This window comes from Pavona decussata, unplaced genomic scaffold (genome assembly GCF_977016875.1).
Source record: "Pavona decussata unplaced genomic scaffold, jaPavDecu1.1 SCAFFOLD_322, whole genome shotgun sequence".
Lineage (NCBI taxonomy): Eukaryota > Metazoa > Cnidaria > Anthozoa > Scleractinia > Agariciidae > Pavona > Pavona decussata.
In genome coordinates, this window is record NW_028145712.1 from 1,091,326 (window position 1) to 1,108,324 (window position 16,999).

At 42.8% G+C, this 16,999-nt stretch overlaps 2 protein-coding genes and 1 long non-coding RNA gene across 3 annotated transcripts; 1 reads left to right on the forward strand and 2 right to left on the reverse strand.

The window, feature by feature from the left end:
• Positions 1 to 274: 274 nt before the first annotated feature.
• LOC146453846 (calponin-1-like) lies at positions 275 to 7,967 on the reverse strand. Its single transcript, XM_085096111.1, has 6 exons — positions 7,658 to 7,967; positions 3,863 to 4,011; positions 3,169 to 3,253; positions 2,416 to 2,514; positions 1,718 to 1,750; positions 275 to 1,040 (listed from the first exon to the last, which is right to left on the reverse strand). The coding sequence occupies exons 1-6, from the start codon at positions 7,709 to 7,711 to the stop codon at positions 828 to 830; spliced, it is 633 nt and encodes a 210-aa protein (XP_084952237.1). The 5' UTR covers positions 7,712 to 7,967; the 3' UTR covers positions 275 to 827.
• Positions 7,968 to 8,365: 398 nt separating this feature from the next.
• Positions 8,366 to 16,623, forward strand: LOC146453847 (uncharacterized). Its single transcript, XR_014859419.1, has 3 exons — positions 8,366 to 8,611; positions 10,352 to 10,432; positions 16,156 to 16,623. It is a non-coding gene; the product is annotated as an uncharacterized LOC146453847 (long non-coding RNA).
• LOC146453848 (uncharacterized) lies at positions 13,530 to 15,691 on the reverse strand. The gene has a single exon (XM_085096189.1). The coding sequence runs from the start codon at positions 15,483 to 15,485 to the stop codon at positions 13,530 to 13,532; it is 1,956 nt and encodes a 651-aa protein (XP_084952315.1). The 5' UTR covers positions 15,486 to 15,691.
• Positions 16,624 to 16,999: the final 376 nt, after the last annotated feature.

Sequence of the window (16,999 nt, forward strand, 5' to 3'; positions counted from 1 at the left end):
GAATTTGACGTATAAACCCCCGGCCCTCTCCATTACATCCACGGAGACCCAGGGGCAGATAGTGGGGCCGAAGACGAAGTCAAAACGGGCGGGAAAAAAATCGACGAGCAAAAAGTGCGAAAGAAAAATAAGAGCTGTTCTGTTGTTCTTTGCCGTCGTGGACTGCCCTTCTTTGGTGTTCAGTATCCCATTTCTCCGCGCTCAAGGTGGCCCGGTCAATCCCGGAAACTATCCTTTGTATTCCTACATGCGCGACAAGTTTATTACAACTTAATACGGGTAACAGTACAGAAAACTGTATTCAGCAGATAAATCCTTTACCAGCGAATAAATTGTATTCATTCAGGTCAGTCTCAGTTTAATTGATAGAAATCGATAGCTATCAGCGATTGGCTGCGTGGCAGGCAATAGAAGTGGGAGGGAAGAGGAGAGTAAGGGGCAAGCGCGAGGCGAGGACAGCGCCCTTTCAAGCACCTACCACTGCTACCAGGCGTGCAGGCTAGCGATTGATATTTGATTATAATTAGGAACAATAATCACTGATTGCAATTAAATGGCCTCGTCTGGTGGACCATAAATAGCACTAAGAATGGAAACATTGTTTTGACTAGAATACATTTTATCCACTGGAAAAGTTGTAAAAGTAATAAACCCTTACAAAAGGAGGCCAATAAACGAGTCCAAGTTTTGCATGCCAAGCCGGCCAAACTTGATAAATGATGACATCACCGGCACTTGTACCAAGCCTTGAAAGATTTACAAAGTATATCTCATGAAAAGTATTTCTCTCGGCCGTATACAAAAAGGCCGTACTGTGTGCGCAGCACCTATTTCTTGTAGTCGCTCTCGGCACCAACTCCAGCAATCTGCCGGCCAAGACCAAAGTTCTGACCGCTTTGTGAGGCCAGTTTATTGGTACCAGCTTGCAGACCGATGTGACCTTCGCGACCAGCTTTCACTTGTTCTTCGGTGAAGCCTCTTTCATTTTTCTCGGCCATTTTGGGACCCAGGGTGCGGCCGTCAAAGCCTTTGCATTGTGCCTACAAAACAGTTGTAAAATGAACCCGTGAGCATTTCACGTTTAAGATTGTATCTTTTCAAAGAAAGGAAAGTTAACTTTCCTCTTGGAAAAAAATAAATTTAAACAACACGATTGGAAAGTAAAGACTGAGAGATGCAATGTTCAGCTTATACATGTCACGAGCAAGAGACGATAAAAGACGGAGGATTCGACGGGAACCTAGCCTGCCAGCAGTCGTTCTTGTTTGTTTCACGCGAGTTTTTAGCCGGAGTGAACCGGAGGAAACTGGAGCGAGAGAAAGTGCGCGGCCTTTGTCGCCGACTCGTGACTCGCGGCTTTGCCGCGCGTGTGCTCGTAACTCGCAGCTTCGCCATTCGCGTAAACAAACAAGAGGCCAGTTGCCAAGTACATATGGGGCACGCATCCTACGAAGTGTTAGGAACAGCAATGGTGAAAGTTCTGTGTAGTATAGAAATATAAGGCATTTTTTAAGTTCCTTATGAAATAAGAAAGAGGTAATGGAAAGTACTATTCAATAGTAGTAATAGGTAGAAGTAAGGGTTAGAACCATCTTGTACTAGCATCATAAGAAAGTACTTCTCATTCAGATAGTTTTCATTTTCTTAATTTCAACTCTCGAAGGAGTTCATTCACAGACTCGAAACCAAATTATGTTTTTAAGAAGGCAATTCTCACCGTACTCCCCAACTGGCATATGGTGTTGACAACCTGGAATTAATAAAAAAAAAACAGCTTGAAGACCTGAAAAGTTTTCCAACTTCACTTAATACTGTTTGAATAACGGGCGAGAAACGCGTAGGAATATGCGCCCATACAGCTTTCTTTGAATTTATCAGAAACGGTTAAATCAGTTGAGGTCAAATTAGTTGACAATTGATTCCTTATACCTACCAAAACCTGTAATAACATGTATATAGTACAAGTGCGTGCGAATAATGTAACATGAAAGAGTAAAAAATAAACTAATTAACAACTGGTTCATCGAAAGAGTTCTTGTCTTTAACACTGGAGTAGCCCGTGAACAGGCTCCCAAGTGCCTGTGAGTGGGGTATAGGGCGAAGACAAAAATTGAGCCTGTTCACAGGCTAACACTGGGGTGGTCCCAAAGTGCAGAACTCACAACGTCTATCAGGTACTGGCTGTCTGGTTCTAGCACAAAATAAGGCGATCTGGTATAATCTGCGGCCAGACTTACGAAGACTTCCAAAGAAAGGATTTATCGTACCTATTGTTTCTTAACAATAATCTACTGTTGGAATAACTGAATAGGCCATGAGACAATGCTTAAGAGGGCTTCCTGAATCTCGCCCTACACAAAAGCCTAATTTTGTTCACTGATTAAGTTTTGCCTGCACCCAAAAGCTCACACTTACCGACATGACATTTTGTTTCTGGTAAAGATAAGGAGTTGAGAAATGGTCTTTCACGCCATAGGCCTCGCAGAAGGTTAGAAACTTCTCGATGTTTTCTTTCTGGTGATCAAGAAAAATTTAAGAGATAGCTAAGCCAGGTTCTCTAGTTAAAATTGCTTAAACGCAAAATGCCTTTTTTTTTCTTACTCTTAAGTTTTGCATGCTTTTGCCGAACTTAGTAAGCTGCAAATCTTCAAAACGCTTGTTGTAGGCTGTTTATCACTGATTTCTTCCCATGTTTTGAACGTACATTAGTTTTATCTACCAGTAAAGTTTACTGGTAGTTATCTGAACTCTGTTTCTTTATATTTTTGCTTGTGTGCCCGACCTGAACACATAAAATATCTCCTTATTTCAGCTAGTCAGCACTCACCCCTCTTATTTGTGTGTTACATTGCAAATGCATCTTTGTAGAATCTGAGGTACATAAAGTTTGTTCAGTTGTTGTTGTAACTGATGGTGGCTTGTAAAAAAAAATCCCCGTACCGAAATAACGTACGCCGAAGGTGCCCTTTTTTCTACAGTAGATGCCGCATAGCCATTTCCAAACGAAACTCGCAATAGTTTTTTTCTGTCCAGGATGGTCGCCCGACGTCCAAGAAAAACAAGCGTGCGTGTAAACACGCTCCTCGAGTTTCTGCTCATCCTCTGACTTTCTCTCGCGCGTTTCTTTTCTCTTTCAGAAAACAGCAATTGCTTTAAGCAGGGTCTTACCTCTTTGTTAGCCCTCATGGCAGCATTGGAGACTTTCGTAGTCACGTTCATTTTCACGGCTCCTGGCTGCAGTTTGTTGGCGAGTCTGAGGACAAATGATGAAATAGTTAGTACGTGTGGCTAAAACGATCAATGGTAGAGAGGATTACTATGTATATAAACGGTTCTCTGAGAGGTAAAAGTTTTGCTATGTGGATCGATAAGATGGACCGCGTACCGCTCTCGAACTCGTGTTGTGCCTCCTGTTATCCGTGTAACAGCTAGTGTGATGTAGTCTTTATTTCCTTTTAACTGTACATAAACCTATTCTGAACGTATCTGATTAGTGATGCCAGATCTGTCTCCTTGTGGCCATTTCAAGCTGCAAATATGAATAGGAGTCAACCTCGCTCCAAGAAACGTGAAAAGAGGAGATCTTTGGAACGATGTTGAATGGGGTTCATTCATTCATTGTTTGTTTTGAAAACTGTACCAACGACTTCTTTGTGCCAAGTAACTGGAAACGATTCTTCCCGCCTTATGTACGGCTCCCCTTGACTTTACCCACAAATTTGCAAAAAATGAGTCCGAAAAAGCTTATTTCAAAAACATCTGTTTTACGTAGTTGAACCCCATATACAACCGCGCTTCTAAAGTGGAGAGGCGCGGCTGTACACAGTCAAAATATCGGTGGGGTTACAAACTGACGTCATACTTGCACAGAACCTCGCCGTTCTTCAAGCCGTCTGCAAACGCACTTCCGGGTGCGTCATCTTCCGCTCCCCACTCCACTGGCTCATCTACTACATCCTCGATCCAGCGCCTCACGTCCATCTCCACGTTTTTGTCATATTTGGCGTTTATCTGAAAAGAAGAACAAAAAAACGCTTTGAGAAGAGGCGACGGCAGCGAAGGGAAGGAAAGGTAAATGAGAGAGCAGCGACGAAGAAGACGAGAAAAAGTATGACGGGGCCGGGATATACTAAAAAGATCGGGCTTTTTTGTTGTTTTTTGTTTGTTTTTTTGTTTGTTTGTTTTTTCTAGGAAGAAAGTGCACATCCATAACATGGTCTGCGAAGTGTGAAATGCTGTAAGCGTAGACTATCGCGTGCCAGTTTCTCCCTAGTCTTGAGTCTCTCCAAGAGATCATTTTCTCTTTGTCTCTCCCAAGTCCCATTTGTTCCAAACCTTCTGCTCAAAGACCTCCCAAATTCGTACGCAGCAACCAACCCTTTCAAACATATAGGCTGTTACTGTGTTGTAGTCCAGAGCCGAAGGAGGGGGGGCCGGAGCGAATTGGCTGGGCGTTAGTCCCCCAAGTATTCCCAATAATCCTTTTCTTATAAATAGAGACGTCTTATTTCTTAGCTGAGGCGCGGTGGTGTAGTGGTTAGCGCGTCGGACTTTCCGGCGATCCAACGGTCGGAAGATCTGAGTGTCGTTGGTTCGACGCCATTGCTGTGCTGTTTTCTTAGACAAAAAACTTTGCTCTACATTGCCTCTCTTCACCCAGGTGTATAAATGGGTACAGGCGACATACTGCTGGGGGTAACCCTGCGATGGACTAGCATCCCATCCAGGGGGGAGTAGCAATACTCCTAGTTGCTTCATGCTACAGAGACCGGGGTAAGCTCTGGCCGTGTGGGCCACTTAGGCTCGAGTGCGACTTTACCCTTACCTTGAGGTGGGGGTACACCTGAAAGCCGTTTTCACGCCGCTAAAGTCGGTCAAATGGAAATATCTTGTTCGCATTTCAAGCAATACAAAAACCCTCCATTCATTACACAAATCAATGTTTTGGGGTGTTTTGCAAATTTTTGGGTGATTTTTAGGTATATTTGGGAGGAGATAGTTTTTCTCAAAAGAGTAGTAAAATTAAGAGAAATAAGAAATATTGAGGATTTAGTGAAGTTTTAAAATTAGAATTTGTAGTTAATAATTAATAGACGGATACCAAGTTAGTCCACTAGAAACCTGGGGTGCTCTTGCGTGGGTATCAACTGTCTGTTAGTGTTCCAAAAATCATTTTCTTTCTTCTATCCATTCTTAAAACCTCTTCAAATTTCACTCAAATTCAGGTAGAGCCCCGCCTTAACGTGCTCATTTGTTTTTGTTTTCGTTTTGTTTTTTTTACCAATTTGAACCTGAAAACGTTCTTAAGATGTTCCATAAATCAATGCGCACGAGAGGCCAAGGACCTATTAAAGAGCATTAATATTATTTGATGTAATGCATCAATGTATTTAAGTAACCAGTGACATGCTTGCGAGGCTTACTCTGGTGCTGCCAACTCTCCACATTTGGATTAATTGGACTGCATAGAGGCTACTTTTACCTACAATCATACTGCTCAATTGAAAAAAAAAACGAATGGTCAAATTAAAAACTCTTTCTTAACCGGTTGCCTCAGCCTGACATATGTTCTTGATATGGCGTTCTTATAAAAAGGTTATCATTAAAAAGAAAAAACAGAGTGTATGCGTCCATGCGTATGCGATTCAAGGTCTTTTCACCACCCTCCTCGTAACTTGAAATTGTTGCATTTCAGTCTTCCTGATTTAAAATTGCCCTCCCGTACCTCGAGGGCTCTCATTTTGAAACACTCTTGCTTTCCTTTTTATGTCGATTTGATATCTTAAATCGTTAATTTGATATGCCTTGGCACTTTTCCTTTCCTTTTTTGTTTTTTTCTTTTTTCACATATCATTTCTAAGTCAATGTATTATATAACACGTCCCAGTATGGTTCTTCCGGCCCAGACCTCCCTCCATCATAGTATTCCATTGTCCTTGATACTTTCCAAGTCTTTCCGAACTGAACAAAAGAATTCTGCTTTCAACCAAACAAAGCAGGACTGTCTCGCAGTAACAGTTACGCTCCACTAAAAAAAATATACTTTTGACTAGTGATCTGCTCCTTGGGAGGCGTGAAAACAATTTAGCAAAACAATCTTCACGGAATTTACGCAAAATTTTAAAATATATGAACAACCAAAATCTCTTTATTTTCGCGTGAAATTGTCTTGTTTATTTTCAGTAACGATGAGAAGCCACGAATTGGGAAGCGTTTCTAATCAATAGCATATTTGTTTTTCCATTTTGGTCTCATTTCGTTTTTTTTTTTTTTTTTTTAAGAGATTCTTTCATCTAATCAAACTCATCAAACAAAAGGAAGCAAAATCTATTGTTCATTTTTATTGCCTCTAAAATAATACTGAAGCCTGTTGTAGATTTAAATTTTTTTTTTTCTAATACAACATCGAACACTAAAAACTTTTGCCAAGTACACAAAAAGTAACAGACGTAAATCGATTTTTCGCATCACTTTCGACAAGAAAGTGCATAGTTTCATGTTGAATGAAAAGAACCAAATTATGGGGCGACTTCCAGAACGAACGCAACAGTTGAAGTTGAGGCGACACAAAATCTCTCTCGACTACAAAGAGTGATATCTGCTCATAGTTTAAAAATCTGCTCAACTGAGTTCAGTCACGACTGATCGCAACGCGATCCACGGAAGCACATTTGTTTCAGTACGGTTGCACTCGAACTTGTTGACATCCAGGCCCCAGTTGTTATAAGGCCGGATAACTTTATCCAGTGGATAAGTCACTATCCGACAGTTTCAATCTGTGCAAAGATTTCAGTATTTCGTCGCGTACAAGCGAATATGCACACCTAACCACAGCCTAGTTTACGAGTGTACGAAAACCTTGGACAACGTTTAACGTGAAGTATATTTTAGACCCCGAATAGTGCCTTATCCAGCGGATAAAGTTATCCGGTCTTTGAACAACTGGGGCCAGATGATCATTTAGCTGATAAATTTTGAACTGACTAGAAAGGGCTTACAACAACGGGTCCGTTGTAAAATTAAAAAGTACTCCATCAGTTAAAATCTGCACTTATCGACGGCTGTCAGTCCTTGTTTCTCAGTTCTTATATCAAAAGGAGGCAAAATAACCCCAGCAGGATGAACGAAAATTCAATAAAAACTCACGGTAACTTGATTAACAAATACACCTAAATAAGAAATGAAATCGATGAATTATTCATTTTACCTACCGAGCAAGGTGGGAGCCTATAGAGTTTTACGCCTGTCAAGTAATTCGAGAGACACGATTATGACTTCACTTTATAACTTTGCAGTTAGGGAAACATCACAACCAAATTTCGAACTGAAGGAGAGCGAATTAAATACTGCTATTATCTCTCTATTACCATCGAAGTAATGGCTGATAAATTTCCAGAATTGTTGCCTCTGTTTTTGACAGTGCCACAACAGAACTGAGTGACTGACTGACTTTCGTGTGTATGAGTTTAAACTGGGCCGTGCTGTTCGTTTATAAATTTTGCTGTCGCCACTGGATCATCGTTGAGTACGTACCTCTTCGTAGGTCTTTTATGAATCTTGCAAATTACCGTCCCCTAAAGTGTTCAATTTCACACTCAGGCCAAAGAATGAAAAACAAACAAAAACCTGAACATCAGCTGATTCAGGAGAATATTACCTTTCGTTGCACTTCTGCAGACAAACCAAACGATCTGCCTTTGTTTTCCGTCATGTTTGTTAGAACTCAAGCGAGATAACTCCAGCGAGTTGCTCTTGGACTGTAAACAGACGATTGTCGGCCCACACCTTTACAGTCTGGAAGACAAATGCCAAGAATGAAAGTCACGCCAGAATTTTAATCAAGAAGTTTCGGTCGGTGACCTTAAAAATCAAACATGCCGCAGAGGAACTGGAGGAATGAAGGCCTGTTTCTGGCAGATCACTCAGAACATTCCACCAACAACTCATTTGGCTGGAAGTCGTTATTTCGGTTGATGTACAGATGAAATAATAGTGATTTTGACTACTGTGTTCTTGTCATGCCAAGCTCGTAGCGAAATAATTTCAGTTTATGCCCCAAGAAATTTCTGCCGTGACTGATATTAATTCTTGTATGGAAATACAACACGGAACTGGAGTTTTCCATTACTTACAGTTGAGCTACAATGTTAACGAGTCACGGGATACGGGATAAAGATATTAAAGGAAATAAGTACACCCGTACGGGACATTAAGAATGGAGAGTCCGGAAAATCGAGCGTCTGATTTGGGGGTACAGCAACGTAACCTACCATTACTGAGTCTGTATGGCTCCTCAGCCAAAAAATAAATAGGGCACAAGATTTGCGATCGGCTTAAAAGTTTCTGTAGGTCGAACGCTGGAAAGCCAAACCACATTGCGCAGTTACGGTCCGCCTCTGAGTGTGAGAGACGTCAGTGGTAACGTGTGGACTTACAACATGTAGTCATAGTTAAAAAGGTGCTGGTATTTTTAACACTGGTATCGCCTGTCTGGTGTAGTAATCAGGAGAGAGCCACCGCCCGCCAGTTTGAAAAACACAGGTACTAACGGTCAATAGAATCGACAGCAGACGAACAGGAAAAGGTCATGTTGGTAATGAAACAAAGACAGGTCAGAATGGTTACTTTTTGTTTTCTACTTAAGACTGATTGGCATCAAATGTTAAATGGCTACTGTTTCAAATCGTAACCTGCTTAGCTGGTTAGCTGGTGTTAGTGTTAGCGCGAAAGGAGAGTTTGAGCTGCGGAGCCGTAAAAACAAGAAACGAATCCGCGAAGAGAAGTAGCAAGAAGGGCAGTTAAAATTTTTCCGTCCTCTCGACTTTGTAGCTTTTCGTCCTGACACGGTTCCGCCACCCGGACAAAGTTAACCTGGCGCAACTCAGAATGCCACCAGCTAAGCGGACTAATTTCAAGACAGGTTGCAAAATTGAAGAATATACCGCGAAGATACATTATTCTAATGACCAGCAAAGGTCTAATTACTAACTGAGAGAGTGAATATTTCGCGCAGAAGTTAAGATTGAAAGATGACTGATTTACTAATGTTACCCAGCTGAAAGTGGCTGTTTTGCCAGTTTTGTGTATGTTCAAGTGCTAAATTGTATCCATGAATTTCCCACTTAGCGTTAGCCCTAGTAACTAAAGGATATGGGGGACTGCACGAGGCAAAGGAAAAAATCTTTGACTTCGGCGGGAATCGAACCCACAACCTCCGGATTAGTTTGATCAACCATTGCTCTACCGACCGACCTACGAGGCCAGAGAGGAGTCAGACAGGAGCAAGTCGTGGGTGATTATGGCTGTAATTGCGGAGATATTTAGTTCGGTCTCCCATTTCCTTGCTAGGGCTAACGCTAACTGATGCCCCATTCACACCAAGGTTTAAACACGTTTAAAAGCTGGTTAGTTAAACTGTTTAAAATTGCTTTTTTTTTTTTTTTTTTTTCATAAAAGCTGGTTTCGGTGATTTTTGTTCACTACCGGATTTAGCACAAATGAAAGTTAAAGTTTACTTGAATCCTACGTCAAAGCCAATGGTTCAGCTTTCTGTCACCAATTTTCATTTTGTTAAACCTGGTTTAATTAAACATGTTTTGTTGGTATGGATACGACTTAAGACATTTATGGGTCCACTTGGCCATTAACATACACGGCAGCCGTTAACCTTCTGATCTATCATTTGTGTCCTTTGTACTAGCGGCACAACGTTCGTTGATTTTGGTAGTGTCAGGGGAAGTAAATACTCGCTAAAGAAGACTATGCGAACAGTTTAAACCTGTTTTTTGTAGCAGTCTAGAGAAGGTAAAAGGTTACATGGGTTTATTTTATTAATTTGCCAGATGATCTACTGAGAGACGCAAGATTTAACATAGACGGCCGCCAGATACGCCTAATCAGGAGTCCGTTAGCCGTAGCCTCGATCTATCTCTCATACCCTTGGAGTCAACCATTTCCTGAGCAGATGTATTTTTAGAGCAGGTCCCAGGGGACCTTAGAAACGCCCCCAGGTTTCTATACCCAATCAAAGAAGAGCAATGACAAATTAAATAGTCATACGTGGGAAAAAAAGTTCTACTAAAAATAAATCCACTGAAGAAAGGGTCGACTCAAGAAATTTTAAATACAGATACCGGCTCCTATTCATGGGCTCCTGGCCCTCCGCGCGCGAGGATAAGGCGATTTTCGCGCTCTCGCGTTTTTCGATCGTTCGACTATCGCCGAGAGAAATAAGGCTACTTGTTCCCATGGTAAATCGTACTTCGTGCTAGAGACTACCTGTAGTGTACATTTTTATCTGTTGTTTAACTTTCCAGTACACTTTTCACTGATTCACTTCCCATTTTTTTAGACTTTAAACCACTCTTTGGCAGTTCTCCTGATAGCAGGTTTCTTGGTGCTGGCTTCTTTTGGCCACAAAAACACAAAAGAGGTATGGCATTGGTTTATAGTTAAGTAAACAAACTTGTGAAAGAAATATGATGTTATCAGTTCTTAGCCTGGTGAATAATTTGTGATAGATAAATTTTTCAGTCAGTGAAAATCCAAGTTCGAGGGAGAACTCGGAGTTTCTTTTTCCGAGTATGCCGATTGGCTTTTGCGTCATTTGCGTGGTGAGGTCAGATGTGGTTTACAGTGGCTTTCAGTTGATTGTATATTGAGGGTCGTACAGGGGGGGTCTCTTGCACGGTTCACGAACAGAAAAAATAGCAAATCACGGATCACGGAAATGAAAATTTCATTTTCAAGCTCTTCATGGGTGACGCAAAACCTTCAGGTCACGGATTACGAAGAATAATTTATTACATTCACGTTTCACGGGAAATAAAATCAGCTAATCACGCATCACGAAAATACCCCTGTACGACCCTCTATATTGTCTTCGAGGGGGTTTCAATTCAATGTCGGGAGTATTTCGCGCTTACTCCTCATCCTCCAATCAGAGAGCGTACCTGGTAAAGCAAAACCAAAACGCTAATTACTCTTGTCACTCAGTTGCAAACCGCTCTAACAGATGCTCTTCGCTTTGCAACAGCGAAGACATTGTAAAATTTAACAAGCAAAGTTTAAGACTCTTATTGTATTTATTCGATTAACCGTGTTTATTGTCCGGTAGCATGTTGAAAACTGAATACATTAAGTTGCTGCGAGCAATAAATACACACTATCTGGATAGGTGCGTGACAATGCAAGTGCATGTGATTATTATACACTAAGGTGCAGATGAGTGATTATCACATGGTGTAACACCTTTCTCCTTTTTGAAGATAAGAAAAATAACTAACAGAATGTTTTTATATTGGTAACTTAAACGCTATTTCTCTGAGCTTTTCTCGGGCAAACAAAGTCTTTTAGCTCTCGAAGACAGTGTCTAAACTTTGTCAAACGCTCGCAAGAGTGTTTAGTCCATAAGAAAGTCTTTGAATCTTGAGGGAGGTCTACGTTCTCTGGTTGAACGGCGAGGTGGCGGTGTAGGTTCCGATTCAACTGGCTGATCCGTTTCCTCTATCGGTCCACTTTCAGATGGTAGGGATGCAGTTTCAAATCGGTCCAGTCTTCCATCATAGTTGTCGACTGGTTCTGCCTTTGCCTCCCTGATTTGTGCGTGGTTTCGCCGGACTGGTCCCATTGCTGTGTTCACAAGGCAGGACCTTGGGGCGGGTTTTCCAATTACCTCTCCATAAATCCAGGGGTGGTGTTTTTTCGTCGGTCTAGGTTTCACGTACACTCTATCTCCTTCTGAGAACTCGGCAAGCGGCACCGAGACCCTCTTGTCGAACTGAGCCTTTGATCTCCGTCTCCTTTCTGAAATGTTTTCTTGCACTAGACTTGGGGACACTGTATGTGGAGCAAGTTGACGCGGAGCTGTGGGGATGATGTCCCGTAGTCTTCTAGACATAAGGCGCTGTGCTGGCGAGTAATCATATCCTTGCTGGGGTGTGTTTCGGTAGGCAAGAGTGCCAGATAGGGGTCCTCATGGCGGGATTTTTTCAGAATGTTCTTTGCAATTTTGACTGCGGACTCCGCCTTTCCGTTCCCTCGGCTGTGGTATGGTGAAGATTTGCGTACGATGAAACCGTATTCTCGAGCAAAACGTGAATATTCATGGCTTTCAAACTGTGTGCCGTTATCGGATATGCACTCGTCTGGAATTCCGTGTCGAGCAAATTGTCTTTTCATGGCTCGAATGACTGCGTTGGCTGATGTGTTCCCACCCAGGGGGTCTAGTTCAAAGAAGTCGCTGTAATGGTCAACCATAACGAGGTAGTTGCTTCCATCCAGCTGAAAAAGGTCGGCACTTATTTTGGACCACGGTCTAGTGGGTATCTCATGGGATTTCATTGGTTCTCGCGATCGCTCGCTTAAGTACTGGGCACAAAGTCCACATGATAAACATTTCTCCCTGATTGCTGCCTACATTCCTGGCCAGAATAGAGACTCGCGTGCTCGTCTAATACTGCTGTCGGCTCCCTGGTGCGCTTTGTGTATCTTCTGTAACATCTCGTCTCGTAGAGTGGCTGGGACAATTACTTGATGGGACCTGTAGAGGACGCCGTCATAAACTGAAATCTCATCCCTGAAATTCCAGTACAGCCTAAGTACCTCTGGGGCTTCCTTTCTTTCTGAAGGCCACCCATTCATTATCACCATGTGCAGGGCTGCCAGAACTGGGTCTTTGGCGGTTTCTTGTCTTATTCGTTGCAGTGTGTCAGGTGTAACTCGATTTGGTTCAAGATCCATCTCAGCTATTTCCAGACGGAACACTTCGTATTCGTGTTTGGCAGTGGAGGAGGGCTGATCAGCGACAGCTGCGCGAGACAAAGTGTCCACAACGTAAAGTTCCTTCCCTTTCTTGTATCGGACAGTGAACTGATATCTTTGTAACTTCAGCATCATCCTTTGCAGTCTGCGAGGAGCTTTGCTGAGAGGCTTCTTGAAAATTGTCTCGAGCGGCTGGTGATCTGTGTGTACCGTTATGTCGTGTTTTCCGTATAGGTACTGGTGCCACTTATCCATGCAAGAAACGATCGCAAGGCACTCTTTTTCAATTTGGGCGTAGTTCTTTTCCGTGCTGTTGAGGGTATGAGATGTAAAACAAACAGGTTGATCATTTTGTAGCAATACGCCACCGATCGCATCTTCCGATGCATCCACTTGTAGCGTCACGGGGAGGGTTGTGTCGTAGTAGCGTAATGCGGTTGCTGAAGCGATGAGGTCCTTTGCCGAGTTAAATGCATTTTCATGATTGTTTGACCACAGGAATGCAGAATCCTCCTTGGTCAAGTCCCTCAAAGGAAGAACTGTTTCTGACAAGTTATGACAGAACTTGCTTAAGTATTGGCACATGCCAAGAAAACGCTGCACCCCAGATTTGTCAGTGGGCGTTGGCATCTCTGTAATTGCAGCTACTTTAGCTGGATCGGGCTCTACGCCTTTGTCGGTCAGCTTGTGTCCCATGAAAGTGACAGAGGGAGATTTAAACTGCAACTTTTTCGCCGAGAGTCGCAGGTCATGGCTGCTGCATTTTTCTAACAGGCTCGTGAAATTTTTGTCGTGATCGATGTCAGCTTCCTCTTTTGAATCTCCGCATCCAAAAACACAGATGTCGTCGGCAATGTTTCAGTTACCCCGTGTAAGCCGTCTAAGAATTCATGTTGGCGCCGTTGATACTCCTCCGGTCCCGAGGCGATCCCAAATGGCATGCGAGTATAACAGTAGCGGCCGTTTGGTCCCTGGAACGTAGTAAGTAGAGAAGACTCTTCATCCATCACGACGGTGTGAAAAGCTTCAAATACGTCAAGAATGGTGAATACTTTGGCCTTCGTCAGTTGTGGAAGCTTTTCTTCAATCGTCGGTATTGTGTACTTGGGTCTTTTGATGGCCTTGTTAATGGTTTGACTTGGATCGATGCATATTCGAAGTTTTCCATTCGGTTTCTCTTTCACCAGAATGTTTGAGAGCCAGTCTGTAGGCTGTGTGACCGGCCTTATGATGCGTTCATCACAAAGTCTCTTTAACTCGTCATTTACTCTGTCCAACTTTGCCACGGGAACGCGACGCGTTGAGGCGTGTACAGGAGTAACATTAGGATCTAGTTCGATGTGCAAGGGGGTTCCAAGAGGATTTCCACGGCCTAGCTTAAATACGTTTGAGTAGTGGTGAAGCACGTCTTCCTTTGTCAGTTTTCCTAGTGGTGGAAGTGACTGCATATTGTGCGGAATCTCTTCTTCAACTGCGTTTGTTTCATCAGCGTACACCTTCAAATAATCCAAGGCTTGTGCATCTCTTCCGCTGAGAAGTGGCGGTTTCTGATTAGGCACGTTGACCACAAGAAAGTCTATGGTGTGAATCTTGCCCCTTCTATCACAACACAGGGTTACTTGGCCTTCAGGACGCACAGTTTCGCTTCCATATGTGTTGATCTTGCTTCTGGTCCGCGAGATCTTTACGTCAGGAAACAACTCCTTTAGTAAACTGCTGGGTATAGTGTTGCACGTGGATGCCGAGTCGATTTGTGCTTTCACGACTTTTGTTTTCCTTCCATGTATGAGGTGTAGATGGGCAAAAAACTTCCTTGCCGGCTGTGGAGGTGTCTCGCAATTCGCCACAAACGCTTCTTCATCGTTGTCATCATCGAGAAAATTCGATTGCTGCTGTCGTCCTTGTCGTCTTGCCCCACCTCTACAGACACGGGCAAAATGACCATTGATCCCACACTTTCCACATCTTTTGCTAAATGCTGGGCAATGCTGTTGACGGGGCTGTTGATGGTTGCCGCCACACCAAAAACACTGTGACAATTGCTGTGTTGGCTTCAGGTTTTGACGCGGATTTACAAATGTTGCTTTGCTCGTAAAATTCACTTGTTCCTGCTGTGTGTTCCTGGCAGTTTTCATGAGCTGATTCGCGAATACTGTCGCTTCGAAAGTTTTGGCAACTTCGACAACTTCTCGTAGCGTAACTTTTGTTTGCGCACTGTCCCTATGTTTGTGTCCTTTTCCGATTAGTTTTACTCGAAGAGCATCAGAAATTAAACCGGCGATAAATTGGTCCCGCATAAGCTCGTCAGCATAGTCTTCATATTCACACTGTGCTGCTTGATTGCGTACTCGCGTCTCCCAGGAGGCGATCGATTCGTTTTCGTTTTGCAGCAAGCGAAGAAACTTTTGCCGTTCCCCTGAGACTCCAATGCTAGCGCCATAATATTCTCTAAGCGCGGCAACAACACAGTGAGGTTTCTTTTGATCGGCTTCGTCAAGGCCCAAGCTGTATTTGTAAACCCTTCTCGCTGCCGGAGATAAAGATGCCCGGAGACATGCCATAGCTTTATCAGGCTTGGTCCATTTCAGTGCGTCAGTTTCTTTCGATGGATCGAACCAATTTTGCATGATGCAGTAATCTGTCAAATCTTCTATGTATGTTTCCAGGTCGTGCTTGTCATCTCCTGTCGTCTTAAACTCGGGAAATGGAGTGTTCGAGGCCATCTCGTTGACTCGGTAAAGCGTTTGATCCGTTAGATTGCTAAAAAAACGACGTCGCTGCCACCATGTTTATTGTCCGGTAGCATGTTGAAAACTGAATACATTAAGTTGCTGCGAGCAATAAATACACACTATCTGGATAGGTGCGTGACAATGCAAGTGCATGTGATTATTATACACTAAGGTGCAGATGAGTGATTATCACATGGTGTAACAACCGCCCACCTTCGAATGAGCGCGCGCCCACCCTAAAAGACCAAAAAGTTAATAGGCGCCCACCCTCGAATAAGTACCCACCCTGAAAGCCCAAAAACTTTATAACCCCCCTCCAAAACAAAAAACATTTCTGTAATAGCCCAGCTAGCCTCCCACGCAGACGTCCTTAGGGGTTCGTCATGAGGCTATAGCCCAGCCTGAAGCTAGAGGAGCGACAATTGTGTTCCAAAATTGGTTTTGGGTACGCTAGTCAATGAACTTTTATATTGTTTATGGCTTGTTCATGTTACCTTTTTTATTCGTTAAAAATGTCCTTGCTTGCTGAAAATATTGGGAAAACAATAAGCGCCCACCCTCATGAGCCCAAAATCAAATAGGCGCCCAGGGCGGTTAATCGAATAAATACGCTATGTCTCTTAGAGGAAGAACACCAACTGACTCTTCTTTTTGTTTCCAGGAAGAAAGTGAAGCCGAACTTGAACAAAACGCCAGATTCTGGATAAATGCTCTTCTTGATCGTGTGGCTCTCAAACACGTTCAACATAAGGAAGACTTGCAAGAAAGCCTTAACAGCGGTGAAGCTACCGAGAACAGCTAATGGCATCCTCTTCAAACAAGTAACGGATAACGACGAAAAGAACGAAAAAGGCGAGGGAAACCAAATTAACACATTCTATTCCAAATCGACTTTCATCGCATGATACTGTTTACCTATCCACTGTTTGTGGAGTTTGGAAACGGGATCTTTAACCAATTGCTTTGGAATGAAATCAAATGCAACTGCGAAGAGAGGCGCTTTCCAGATTCTCGTAACTTGTAACTGAACGTCTCACGAATTTCCTGGTTATAATTTTTGGAACGAAATGAAAAAGACCATTTAGGAGGCTAATTTAGACAATAAATACAAATTTTAAGAGAACGTAAAGCTGTGTAATTCTAAATTATTTTTCTTGACAATTCTTTTCTTGCTTTTCCTTGTATTAATATAAAATTTGCCGAATATTCTGTTGTTATACAGTTTGACGTAGATATAGAAGTGATTGTTTTTGCACGCCCAAGGAACACCGGAGAACTCTGAAACACGCAATGATCACCAACAAACAAACTCAAGATCGTTCCTAAGAGAAAAGCTCCAGAAACGAGGTTCTGGAACCCCACATTGTTAGGGAAATAGGTTGGGGTGGGGGGGGGGGGGGGGGAACCTACGGGATCCCGATCCCGCCGACTATTTGTACGCCTCCCAAAGGATACGTAAAGTGGGAGAATTTGGACCATTTCGCAATATTGGGTATTATTAAAAA